Source organism: Sapajus apella, unplaced genomic scaffold (assembly GCF_009761245.1).
Source record: "Sapajus apella isolate SASKATOON/1434 unplaced genomic scaffold, GSC_monkey_1.0 scaffold20, whole genome shotgun sequence".
NCBI classification, from domain to species: domain Eukaryota; kingdom Metazoa; phylum Chordata; class Mammalia; order Primates; family Cebidae; genus Sapajus; species Sapajus apella.
This window is the reverse complement of record NW_022436960.1, coordinates 11,531,082-11,545,968: the sequence shown is the minus strand read 5'-3', so window position 1 is coordinate 11,545,968 and position 14,887 is coordinate 11,531,082. Positions and strand designations below refer to the sequence as shown.

Genomic DNA, 14,887 nt, shown 5'->3' with positions numbered 1-14,887 from the left:
TGATGGAATACCTCTTTGAGATGACACCTAAACTAAAAGATGAGAAGGAGACATTCTGGTGAAGAGTTATGTACTTAAGGGGTGGCACTAGAGGGAGTGGTTGTGGAAGACAAAGGGAATAGCACATGAACTCCTAATGACTTTTCCTCATCATATGATTCAGTATTTCAAGGTAGGATAAGGATACGTGCAATGAGAATACACAGGGAAGTATAAAGATGATCTTATTGGGATAGGGAAGGCTTCCTAGAATTCTTTTTTTTCTTTTTTTGAGACGGAGTCTCGCTCTATCGCCCAGGCTGGAAGCAATGGCACCATCTCGGCTCACTGCCACCTCCGCCTCCCGGGTTCAAATGATTCTCCTGTCTCAGCCTCCCAAGTAGTTGGGATTACAGGCAAGCACCATCATGCTCAACTAATTTTGTATTTTTAGTAGAGATGGGGTTTCTCCATGTTGGTCAGGCTGGTCTCGAACTCCTGACCTCAGGTGATCCGCCCACCTCTGTCTCCCAAAGCGCTGCGATTACAGGTGTGAGTCACCACACCCAGCTGCTTCCTAGAATTCTTAAAGCTTGTGCTTTCATTTCTATGAAAATCTTTAAAAACAGAAACATTTTCTGCATCATTTGGATGATTCCATATAACTAAGAACTACCATACAATTCTGTTGCCCAAGTATGTATTCATGATTTTTGTGTTTAACTTTATTGTTCCAAGCCTGAATAGGAAGAACAATTTGCAGTACTCCTTCTCTTCCCACATCATCTGAATGTCCTTTTTTTCTCACATCATCTGAATGTCCTTTTCTGGTTTCTCCTCATTTCTTTAACCTATTTCTTTTAGAGAACCTCAAGACTGAGTCCTTGGTACTCCTATCTAGACTCATTCCCTAAGCAAGACTGTCCAAGCTCTTAGCTTTGAATATCATGCATATGCAAATGACTCTAAAATTTACATTTCCAGACCAAATATGGACTCTGGACTCACTCCTATATATCCAATTGCCCTCTTGAATCTCTGGATGTCTCACATTTAATGTTTAATGTGATCAAAATGTAAGTTTGCATCCTGTCCTCCTACCACAATAAACCTTCTCCTTCTCCACATTTCCTTCATCTCATCACCTATCTAGTAGCAAAAGTCAAAAAAAACTTGGGAGTCATTCTTGATCCTTTCATTTGTGTTTCCAAAATTGATATCACCTCTCTTCATTTCTTTCTACTTACGATGCCACCACCCTAACCAAAGCAATCAGCAACTATGTTAGTCCATTCTTGCATCACCATAAACAAATACTCGAGGCTGAGTAACTTATAAAGAAAAGAGGTTTAATTGGCTTGCCATTTTGCAGACTATACAAGCATGGTATTGGCATCTGCTTAGTTTCTGATGAGGCCTCAGGGCACTTTTACTCCTGGAAGAAGATGACATAGAAGCAGACACGTCACATGGTAAGAGAGAGCGAGAGAGAGGCGGGAGGTGCCACACTTTTAAACAACCAGGTCTCACGTGAACTACCAGAGTAAGAAATCATGAATCACCAAGGGGATGGTGCTAAGCCATTCATAAGGGACCTACTCCAATCATCCAAACACCTCCCACCAGGCCCCGCCTCCAACAAGGTAATTACATTTCAACAAGAGATTTGGAGAGGACAAACATCCAAGCCATATTGCCATCTATCAAATAAACTATTTCACTGCTTTCTTGATTTCTCTGCTCCCATTCTAAACATTCTCCATACAGGAATGACAATTATCTTTTTTAAAAACCTAAATCAGAACCAGAATTTTGAAGTTTGCTTTAATGGCTTCCCATTGCAGTTAGGATAAAATAAGAATTCCTCATCATGGCCAGTGAGGCCATTTATTATGATCTGGCTCCATACTGCATTTTGAACTTCTCCAACTTCATCTCATGCTGCTTTCATTCTCCCTTCCCTCCACCTCTATGCTCTAGCCACCCAAACTAGTCTTCTTTCAATTCCTTAAACATAACAAGTTCTCTACCTGAGGAATTTTCCATAGTCTCCCTCTGACTAGAAGACTCTTGTTCTAGATCTTCACATGATTTATTTTCTCAGTGCTCAGGTCTCAGCTCAAATGTCACTTTCTCAAACAGGCTTTTTTGATGACTTGAATAATCTGAAGTAAATGGCACATCTTTTAAATCTGCTCTTTTTTCTTTACAGTACTTACGTAGGTTTAAAGGCAAACTCAACATTACACAGTATAGGTTAAAGATATACTTTATTAGGGAAAGAGAAAACTTACAAGTAAAAGGCCATGGTTAGTGAGAGAACAAAAGATATGGGTATCTCTTTCTCCTCCTACAAGAACCACTACACTATGGGGATTTGCTTCTAGTTGGAGAGACAATGGCCTCTCTGCTATTCTCCCTGTTTATACAGCCTTAACATTAGAGTAATACACTTGGTGCCAGGCAGACTGACTTTGACAGCCAAGCAGGCTGCTTACTGGAGTTGTTTAAGAATGCCAGCTTCCCTGCAAAGTTGAAATCATCTCTACTGGTGGCTTTATAAGACAAAGCCGCCAGTCTCATAAGAATTGAGCATAGCCCCTCCCATGAAGTAGAAGAGAACCCCCCAGTTCTCACTGTCCAGGAAACCTAGAGTGAGAACTCATGGCTATTTTCAGACAATCCTGCTCCTTGAACTGTAACTCATTTCTTATCTTTCTCCCTTACTTGACTGGAAGTTCCATTAATAGAGCAACCATATCTCTTTTGTCCCCTATTGTATTCCTATTACTTAGCGAAGTACTGGGCACATATTAGGTACTCAGTAAACACTCTTTGAATGAATGAATGGTAGATTGGGGGCAAGAGGTATAATAACAATAGGTTCAATATTAGAAAAACACAGCTAAAACACAGTAATTTTCTGTCATTAGAGTAAAACAAAAATCAGCAACTCTAGTTTGGCAGGAATGGTTCCAACTTAGGAAATTCTTTCTTGATTCAGGTTTCGGATCAAATCAATTCTACAGAGCTTAAAATTAGCCTCAGTGGAGAGGCATTTATGGTGTATTATGACGACAGCAGGATGAGTCAGATACTGCTCTAGTGGCACTGACTATAAAATGTAGCACACTTGGTTGAGTCATTCCATTAAATGCCCTTAAAAGAAAACTGTGCCTTCATATCAAACATGCTCACATGGCTGAAAAGGAGAAATTTAATAAGTCAATATACAGGTAGCAGATGACATCAGCACTCCACCCAGAGCTACTAGAATTCATTAACCTTGCATGCACATGGCGCTTGGTGTGCTTTCACCCCCACAGCCAATGCCAGTGTCGATCAGAGGGCTTCTCTTAAGCTGCCAAAGACCATTTTGCTTGAATATCTAAAGTTGCTGGAAATTTACATCTTCCCAGGGACAACACTCATACCAGTGGTCCTGAATGAGAATGCGATTTTGACCTCCAGGAGTCAAAGTGTCTAGAGATACTTTTGGCTGTGGTAACTGGGCTGGGAAAGGTGGCTGGGTGGTTACTGGCATCTAGCACATAGAAGTCAAAGATTGTAGCCAGACAGCCTACAATGTGTAGGACAGACTCCCACAACAAAAAACAAAGAATTACCCCCAAAATGTCAAGGCTAAGAAACTCCACCTCAAACAATGACTGATGGGCAGGGAAGTACACATACACTAGTTTTTTTCTCCTGTACCTGATCTGAATAGTTCTGAGATGTGATCTACACTGTCTCCAGGGCTCTCCTGTGGGACTGAGCTAAAATTACTTGCTTGGAAGTTTGCCTGACATTGTACCATTGTTTGGTTTCTTTCTCCTCCCTGGCCACTTCCCCACTCCTTTACCAATTTTTCCTGAGAACACTTCCTAATAAACTGCTTTTACACAAAGTCCCATTTCAGGATTTCTTCTGGGAGAAACAACTCCAAACAATATGTAGAAGTGGATATTAAGGAGAACTACAGATTTTATGTGCATAATATGGAGTAGATTATTCAATGGTTGGCTATACTGTAACAGAACTTATAGCTGGACAAGCCCATAAGTAGAATATCAGAGTATCTTAAACCAAGAAAAAGCATGGTGTGTTACAAAAAAAAAAAAACTAAATCCAAGTTTCAGTCTCACCTCTTAAGTGAGATCTCAAGTAAATCATAGCCATATGGAATATGAGAAGATAAAAACTGGATAATTCTCTATGGTTCTCAAACAGGGGCAATTTTGCCCCCTAGGGAACACGTGACAATGTTTGGAGACATTTTTGGCTATCATAACTGGGGGCAGGGTGCTACTGGCATCTAGGGAGTAGAGCCCAGGGATGCTCCAAACATCTATCTCATAATGCACAGGTAAGCCCCCGCTGCTCCCCACCAGCAAAGGATTATCCAGCCCAGAATGTCAATAGTGCTGAGGCTGGGAACTGCCTTAGGGAAAATTAAATTAGATATTAACCTAAGAAATTCCTGATGCTTAAAATTATTAAAGATAGGTAATGTATTATTGAAGGAGACTACAACATAGTCTCTATATATCCTTAAAAACAGCATAGACTATACATGCTTTTCTGTATGAGACTGGTAGAGGCTTATTCTAAACAGATCTTGAAATGTTATGTGGGAGAACTAATCATTTATCCAAGTAGCTAGAGACAGAGGAGAGAGCAGAAGAGAAAAATTAACAGGTGTGCCATAATGCTGAAGACTCGACTCTCACCCACGTACTGGGATTTAAATACATTATAAGCATATCTCCAGATCCATCCATCTCCCCTGCAATCACTGAAGACAGCCTCCCTCACATGTCTATTAACTTCTGTATACAACTTTGGGACAAATTTTTCTCCACTAACACCTTCCTGGAGGGAAAAAGATAGTTTCTCCAAATTATATCCATGTAAAGATAAAACTATTTTATAGCTAGCTTATCTGAGTTAATAAAAACACTTAAATGTATAACATATTTGCTTAAGAATCCGGGTTTATTCATGTGGCAGGTGGTAAGATGATGCCATACTTAACTCTGACTTCACATTCCTGTTGGTCAAAACCTCTCACACCCTTTTTAAACAAAGCTGGCAGTAAAATCCAACATATTGCATAACTAACCAACATTACATATTGCTCAGAAAACTACACTCCCAACAGGAAATTCCAGGAATGAAAGGATTTCTGTTTCATTATCAGAAAGGTACCTTGTTCCAGTAACCACAATAGGTAGGGTAAATTAAAACACTTATTCCTAGATTGTTAATTTCTCAAAAGTCACTTAAGAACAAACTTAAAACTTTTGAGGTTAGGTCTGACACAATGAATTCTCTTACATCTGTGGTAATACTTTTAAAAATACATCCGAAACTCTTCAAAAGTGCTTAAAACTTTGAAAGACTAACTGCTGTCACTTGAAAGTTAGGGTAGCAGCTGAGACAGAGCCCAAGGTTTTCATTTGGGCAACTTGCCTGCCATGGATAGACCCAGCAGAGGCCTGTTTTCTGCACTTAACTCAAGTCTTACTCATCAGGAGTTAGACAACGAGAGGCACATTTTCCTCTCTGTGGTCTCTGGTAGACTCACTCGGAGGAGGACCTAGATATCATATATCACAACTTCCAACATAAGGTGCTTTGACAACCTTCTGTCAACTGCCAAATCAATACATGTTTTACTGAAATGCAGAGTTTTAACTTTTTAGACCCAAGGTCTCAAAGATGAGTATTTGCTCTTGATGATACAATTGTCAGTGTTACAGTCAGTAGCAAAGCATACATTTTAAGTTGATTTGCAGTGTTCAAAGTTACTAAATGCAAAATTTTAAAAAGTAACAACAATTTTTTGTTGCTCCTATTATGTTTTAAATCTTGGGGGACATTGTATGTCATCAAAGAAGTAAAATGAACATTAATTGAGATTCTACTCCAAATTATCCAATATGTTTAAGTAAAATGCATTTAATTATTCAAGTGGTTGGGGTTGTGGGCAATTGAAGGTACCGATTTAAATGAAGCCTATTTTACTGCCATTTGTGGTATTTAAAAAATAATAAACTTAAAAATGAGGTTTACTTTTATTCTTTACAAATTTGACGTGTCAATCTTAACAAAAGTTTGCACGCCCTCATTTTAAGATATATATTCTTTCTAGCCATATTAAAATAATCTTATTTCATTACTCAAAAAGATCACATAGGGAAGAGAATGAATATAAGTCAAGTAGATGGACTTCTAATCGGTTAAAAAATGGTTTAGCAGGCCAGGCACAGTGGCTCACGCTTGTAAATCCCAGCACTTTGGGAGGCCAAGACAGGTGGATCACAAGGTCAGGAGTTTGAGACCAGCCTGGCCAACATGGTGAAATCCCATCTCTACTAAAAATACAAAAATTAGGTGGGCACAGTGGTGGGTGCCTGTAATCCCAGCTACTTGGGAGGCTGAAGTAGGAGAATGGCTTGAACCCAGAAGGCAGAGGTTGCAGTGAGCCAAGATCGCGCCATTGCACTCCAGCCTGGGCAACCGGAACAAAACCCTGTCTCCAAAAAAAAAAAAAAAAAAGGTTAAGCAAATGATGTTCAAAATATACTTATTAAAGGAACAGCACCTAGAAGTAGGCAGTGAGGCAATGTTAGCTTTAATAATTTTATCAATAACTAGGGCAAAGAGCAAAATCATTATCAAATTTTGCATTACACAAAAGCAATGGCCTATTACCTTGTTAACATTTGATATTTCTATATATCTTCTTTTCTAGTTGAAATGGGCAATGACTTGGATTATAAGGATGTTATACATTCTAAAATGATTTAAGCCAAAAGATTACCTTTAATACATTACTTCTAGATACAATAGGTACTTGATGTCTGTTGAGTCAAAGACTACTAAACTAGACATCAGGAAACATGAATCCTTGATCCTACTCAACAAACACCATATTTGCATCCTCAGGAAAAAAAAGTCCTATACTAATGAAGGTAAATTTAAAAGTAAGAAGCAGCAACTGGGCTGAGCACAGTGGCTCATGCCTGTAATCCCAGCACTTTGAGATGCCAAAGTGGGAAGACTGCTTGAAGCCAGGAGTTCAAGACCAGCCTGGCCAACATGATGAAACTTCGTCTCTACTAAAAATATAAAAAAGTTAGCCAGGCCTGGTGGCACACAGCTGTAATCCCAGCTACTCAGGAGAGTGAGGCACAAGAGCCATTTGAGCCTGGGAGACAGAGATTGCAGTGAGCCGAAATTGTGCCACTGCACTCCAACCTGGGCTACAGGCTAGAGACTCTGCCTCAAAAATAAATAAATAAAATAAAAAAGAAAGAAAGAAAAAAGGAAAAAAGCAACTTTTACTCCAGATGTGAAGAAATCAGCATTATAGCATTATAATACTGGAAGTATGTAAAAACAGAGTGCTATGATATTCCCAAAGGAACACAGTCATTCTATAGCAATGGATCTTAACCAAAAATAAATCTTTGAAATCCAGATAGAGAATTCACAGTCCTGACTTTAAAGAAGCTCAATGAGATACAAGAGAAATCTGAAATTCTGGATATGAATAAGAAATTTACCCAAGAGGTAGATATCTTTAAAAACAACAACAGAACTTCTGGAAATGAAAAATTCGTTGAAGGAATTACAAAATACAATTGAAATCTTCAACAACAGACTAGACCAAACAGAAGAGATTCTCAGAATGTAATGACTGGTCTTTTTTTCCTCACTGAATTAACCCAGTAAGAAGAAAATTAAAAGAAAAAAGTGTTTAAAAGAATGAAGAAAGCTTTCAAGAAGTGTGGGACTACATAAAACAAGTAAACTGACAAATCACAGGCATACCCAAGTGAGAAGAAAAAGCAAAAAGTTTAGAAACACTATTTGAGAAAATAATTGAGGAAAACTTCTCTAGTCTAGCAAGAGATTTAGACATCCAAGGCCAGGCACGGTGGTGACAACAACAACAAAAATACAAACAACTCCATTTAATAGTGGGTAAAGGACAAGAAAAAACATTTTTTCAAAACAAGACCTGCAAATGGCCAGCAAGCATATGAAAAAATAGTTAACATAATTAATCGTCAGAGAAATGCAAATTAAAACCACCATGGATATCATCTCACACCAGTTTAAATGGCTACTATTAAAAAGCTAAAAAAAAAAAAAAAAGATGTTGATGAGAATGTGGACAAAAGGGAATGCTTAGATACTATTGGTGGGAATGTAAATTAGTATAACCTCTATGAAAAGCCATATGGAGATTTCTCAAATAAGTAAAAACAGAACTACTATTCAATCCAGTAATCTCACTACTGTTTAATCTACCCAAAGGAAGTCATATTAAAAAGTCATATAAAAAATATACTTGCACTCATATGCTTATGGCAGCACTATTCACAATAGCAAAGACATAGACTCAACCTAAGTGGTGTCCATCAGCAGATGATTCGATAAAGGAAATATGGTAAATATATATATACTACATCTATATACATATATATAATTATATATATTAATGTGCTGAAAATGTGCCCATATATATACATTAATATATTCATATGTTATATATTTAAAGACACATTTATATATTTATATATATAATTTATATATATAAAAACACACAAGGGAATTGTTGTAATAAAATACCTGTTTCTTTCTTTCCTTTTTTTAAAAAAAATTTTTATTGGTAGAGATGGAGCCTCGCTGTGTGGCCCAGGCCGGTCTCAAACTCCTGGCCTCAAGTGATCCCCCTACCTCAGTCCTTTAAAGTGTTGAGATTACAGGTATGAACCACCATATCTGTCAAAATACCTGTTCTGTCTTTATATGCTCCTCACATTCTCTAGCAAGTTTTCCATTTTTATTACAGGGTCACTGGAAAGTGTCACAAGTGCACTTTTGATACTACCTGGAATCACTGTATTTATCCAAAAGTGACAATTTATATTTACATATGTATATATTATAATGTATATAATGTTAGATATTAGTATATTAATATTATAAATATATAATATATATATAATTTGTAGATACACATATAAATTGTTGTTATAAAATATTTGTGGATGGCTAGGCATGGGGGTTCACACCTGTAATCCCAGCACTGTGGGAGGCTGAGGCAGGCAGATCACTTGAGGCCAGCAGTTCAAGACAAGCCTGGCCAATGTGGTAGAACCCCGTCTCTACTAAAAATGCTAAAATTATCCTGGCATGATGGCACATGTCTATAGTCCCAGCTACTTGGGAGGCTGAGGCAGGAGAATTGCTTGAACCAAAGAGGTGGAGGTTGCAGTGAGCTAAGATTGTACCACTGTACTCCAGCCTGGGTAACAGAGTAAAACTCTGTGTCAAAATAAAGTATCTAGGCTATAATATATTACATAAATATATATATACACACAGACACACACAGACACACACACACACACACACACACACACACCACACACACACACATATAATATACATAATGGAATACAAACTACTCAGCCACAGAAAGTACTATCATATCTTTTTCAGCAACATGGATGGAACAGGAGGCCATCATCTTATGTGAAATAACTCAGAAATAGAAAGTCAAATACCAAATATTCTTACTTATAAGTGGGAGCTAAACAATGTGTATACATGGACCTAGAGTATGGAATAATAAACACTAGTAACTCAGAATGGTGGAAAGGTGAGGAGAGATGAAGGATGGGAAATTAACAAATACAATGTACATTATTTGAGTGACGATTACACTAAAAACTCAGACTTCACAACTGCATAATATACCCATGTAACAAAACTGCACTTGTACCCCTTGCATTTATACAAAAATATAAACTATTCTCATGTGCTTATTATTTTCTTTGGATATGGACATTAAATTAACCTCTTCAAATGGACATGATTTTACTTATGACCAATTGGCTTCATAATGGTACATGATGTTTTACTCTTATTTTTCTGTATTCCTAAAAACTTGAACTTTGTTTTCTCATTATTACTATCACAACAAAGTTATTTAGAATCTTAACAGATAAAGCCTTTTCCATGAGTGTAAATTTCCAGATGTTTTTTATAGGTGTATTTTGGTAAACTTCTCTCCAAAAACATTTTCTGGATGGTTTGTATAATTGTGACTTTGTCCTAGATATTGTAAGCAGCAAAGACAAACTCAGGTTAAATACTTGTGGATGGCGAGGCATGGGGGTTCACACCTGTAGTCCCAGCACTGTGGGAGGCTGAGGCAGGCAGATCACTTAAGGCCAGGAGTTCAAGACAAGCCTGGCCAACATGGTAAAACCCCGTCTCTACTAAAAATGCTAAAATTTACTCAAGTAAATACTTGAGTAGCTTTAGCTCTAAGAACTTGTAACTTTCTCTAGCAAATATTGCTGTAATGTGTTAAATTGATGGCAGCCATTCTACCACTCTGGTTAAAAATGCAAATAATAAGTTACTTTTAGATGACTTGTTAGCACCACCACCCCCGAAAGAATGTTACATTTTAGATAACATTGTGAACATTATGAATCTCATAATAAAGAAACCCTACTTCTGAAACTTGCAAAAAATATTGTGACATTACAGAGAATATCAGCAAATTTTTAAAATATAACACTATTATAAGATTGTATTTCTTTCAAACAGCACTACACCACACTTGACATGAAAAATCTACTTCTTACCATTTTCTTCCCAAGGCAAAAAAAATGATAAACCATTGTCACTTTTGGATAAATACACTGATGCCAGATACAATAGTATCAAAAGTACACTTACAACACTTTCCAGTGACCCTGCAATATAAACGGAAAACTTGCTAAACAATGTGAGGAGCATATAAAGACAGAAACAGGTATTTTGACAGATGTAAACCCTAAAATCTCACTACTTTAACAGGCTGAGGTAGGAGGATTAGTTGAGGCCAGGAGTTTGAGACCAGCCTGGGCCACATAACAAGGCTCCATCTCTACCAAAAAAAAAAGGAAGAAGAAAGAAGAAAGAAGAAGGAGGAGGAGGAGGAGAAAATAATAAAGAAAGAAACAGTTATTTTATCACAATTTCCTCACGTCTTTAGAAAACACATCACTGGTTAAAATCTCTCAGTTCCAGGCATCCAGATTCCAAACTGACATAGTCTTGGGAAGCAGATTCACGTATAATGATGACCTGAAATAGTCTTTGACAAACCAGAGAGGTATTCTATGCTAATAATTTTCTCTTACTTTCCTTGTGGTATGAAGCCTACCAACCTACAATAAAACTACAATAAAAACGCTGTTTAGCTTCCTTGTCCTTTGAATGACAATGCCATATTTGCCATGCTAGCTAATGGAACCCCCATACCCCAAAAACAGTTTCTCGAAAGTGAAGAAATATGTTAAGGAAGGAATAATCAAGTATACCAAATACTTCAAATGCTATTGATAGATGAAATTTTGCAAACCTACAGACTTCAGACAGACATTTATTACCAAAGAGTAGAGAGAACTCCTAAAACTGCACTTCAGATGACTTGGGTATGATGTCTGGGAGACATCATAAAATGGGATTTTAACTTAGCAAGCTGAAATCTCTTCAATTAAATGATAACTTGTCTGGCCAAAGATTCTATAAACAGGTGGGAATGGTTTGAATGAAAAACAGCAAAAGGGATGGTCAAAGAAACAGAATAAACAGTGTGAGTACCGTGCTCTCCAAGAGAAAGACACTAAATCTGGACCTCTGACAGTAAGGATCTTCAGCAGATTGCCGCTTGAGGCGAGATATTACACTGGCCGCACCGTGGCCTGAATAATACCTCTGTCTACAATCCACTTCCCTTTGCTTTGATTACATGCTCCCCAAACAATTACCTGGCTTCTAAAATTCAACTTCATGCATGCCCTGACACAACACAGAGGTGCCGTAAAGGCAGACATAAATATTTAAATCATTGTAAGGGACTGTCTTCCATTTAGAAATTAGAAAACTAGTATTACAGTTTGCTTACCAGACTTTGGAAAGTTTTATTAGCTGAGCTAATTCCCCCAGTTTATTAGCATTCTGATGAAATTGAATCCAAGCCTTGTAAAACTGTGGGCCTAGATGCATGTAATGTGAAGACATCCTGAGTGGTTTTGGTCTCCCCAGGTTATTCTCACCTCCCTTCTCAAACAACAACCAATTTATCTACTTGTCTTATACCAACCAATGACAATCACACAGGGTTCTGAAAAGATTTCTTATTTTTGCTTTACAAATTAGTATTTTGAGTGGTTAAACCAAAAATTTCCAAAAGTGGCCCAAAAAGATTAGTATCTTCCAACATCTTGATTTTAAAAAAATAAGTATATCTAGTTCATTTTCCTCACACCTGGGGCATAGAAATTATGTAGGCAGTAAGATTAATAAGGAAAAGTGATTACGAAATTCAAAACAACAAATGACATTTTCCTGTGTGAACGGCCTGAAGATAAAACTACACAGACTAGGTATGTGTATTTATTTCACTATGTTCTACCTACTTCAATAATGGGGGGCTTTTTTCAAGATTCACATGCTAGGTGCAAATTACTGCTAGTGTGACTCACTATTAGTGATGGAAATGTGTCATACAGATATGCTGGGGGAGAAAAAAGGTCAAGAACTATTTTCTTTCATACACCCAGGTAAGCCATAAAAGGAAATTTTTTTTTAACCTTATCAGCTTTCAAGAAGGAAGTAGGGATAAAAACTCCTTGAGAATTCATCATTTATTATCACATAGCAGAGACACACTGCTAGACACAATGAGCAGATCCGGCTCTGTGTAACCATATAGAACCTAAGCCAAAGAACCCATGGCATTATCCCAAACATTTTACTGTTTTGTTTTGTCTACAACTTAGTTTCTTCTGGACTAGGAAAGGAAAAACTTCCTTACTTGTCAAGCTTAGTTTTTTTTCTGGACTGGGAAAAGAAACAAACTTGTCTGTGATCAAATCCATGACAACGTTTCCATCACTCTTCCCACCCTGTGGATCATTTATTTCCCTCACTTTCAGGAAAACAGATGTCATTTTTCTAATTCTACAAGATAAATGGCATGTGTATTGTATGTTCAGGTATACGCACATAAACACACATCATCATAAGCCAAATCCTACCGCTTACAGTCATTTTCCTGACCCTCGATGTGACCATTCCCCTGTAAAAGCCCATATCTTTAGGTAACCTGAAGAGTAGATGCCATAATCTCCTTGGTTTACTTTTCATCCTTCCTTTCACCTTGACTGTAGGCTGCAAAAAAAAAAAAAAAAAAAATCAAAATGTCTTTAAAGAAAGAATAAAATGTTTTAAGAAAAAAACTTCAATGTGCCAGAGAAGAAACTGTATTTAGATAATGAACAACCTAGTTTTAACATTTCGAGAAAATGCTTCTGATCCCTTTTACTTTTCCTTCTTTTCTCCTCCAGCCTTAAAAGACAGAAAAGGGGCCGGGCGCAGTGGCTCATGCCTGTAATCCCAGCACTTTGGGAGGCCAAGGCAGATGGATCACAAGGTCAAGAGATTGAGACTATCCTGGCCAACATGGTGAAACCCTGTCTCTACTAAAAATACAAAAATTAGCCAGGCGTTTGGCACGCATTTGTAGTCCCAGCTACTCGGGAGGCTGAGGCGGAAGAATCGCTTGAACCCGGGAGGCGGAGGTTGCAGTGAGCCGAGACTGCGCCACTGTGTTCCAGCCTGGTGACAGAGCAAGACTCTGTCTCAGAAAAAAAAAAAAAAAAAAAGATAGAAAAGGATTAGCCTATGTAACTACACTGAGGAGTATAAATATAAAACATACACACACACAAACACAAGCACACACACAAACACACAACACACACCAGAAATGCAGCAAATGCAGAAAATTCAGAATATTCTATTTGGCCTTCCAAGATACTCCAAAAGTAGTCTCCCATAATATAAAGATATCTATATCTGTTTTTGTCCAAAGCCAATAAAAACAAAGAAACATTTAAAAAATCAACCACATCTCTACCATCTTCAAAGCCAGGAAAACCCAAACACACAAGTAACCCAGATAAAAATTGATTTGCAAGGGGATTATTCTTATACAATCACAACCCCAGGTTAGGAATTCTGAGGTAGTTTTCTTCAATTAAATGATCACTTGACATATACACATTTACTGTTTTCGCTTAAAGAGTAGCTTAGGCCAGTGCAGTGGCTCACACCTGTAATCCCAACACTTTGGGAGGCCGAGGGCAGGAGGATCACTTTACCTCAGGAGTTCAAGACCAGCCTGGACAACATGTTGAAACCTCATCTCTAGATAAAATTTTAAAATGGGCTAGGCATGGTGGCACATGCCTGTAGTTCCAGCTATTTGAGTGGCCAAGGTGGGAGGATTGCTTGAACCCAAGAAGTCAAGACTGCAGTGAGCTATGATCACACCACTGCACTCCAGACTGGGTGACAGAGTGAGACCCTGTCTCAAGAAAAAAAAAAAAAAGTAGCTCAAGGAAAATAATATCTTTAAATATACCTTTTTTGAAGGGGGAAAGGACACGAACAGACACTATTCAAAAGATGACATACATTTGGCCAACAAGCCTGTGAAAAAATGCTGAATATCACTAATTATTAGAGAAACACAAATTAAAGCCACAATTAGATACCATTTCACACCAGTCAGAATGGCTAGTGTTAAAAAAGTCAAAAATAGCAGTTGCTGGAAAAGTTGGAGAGAAAAAGGAATACTTATATACTTCTGGTGGGAATGTAAATTAGTTCAGCCACTGTGGAAAGCAGTTTGGTGATTTCTCAAAGAACTTAATACAGAACTACCATTCAACTCAGCAATCCCATTATTTTGTCTCTACCCAAAGGAATATAAATTCTTCTACCATAAAGACACAGGCACACTTAACGTTCATCACAGCACTAT

The 14,887-nt window shown here is 37.7% G+C and overlaps 1 protein-coding gene across 1 annotated transcript in view; it reads right to left on the bottom strand.

Moving 5' to 3' along the window:
- The window catches only part of CATSPERB (cation channel sperm associated auxiliary subunit beta), a 179,653-nt gene extending 166,426 nt beyond the window's left edge, over positions 1-13,227 (bottom strand). The window contains 1 exon segment of the mRNA XM_032287619.1: positions 13,105-13,227. Coding sequence (XP_032143510.1) covers positions 13,105-13,206 — 102 coding nt within the window. The 5' untranslated portion in view covers positions 13,207-13,227.
- Between the last annotated feature and the right edge of the window lie 1,660 nt (positions 13,228-14,887).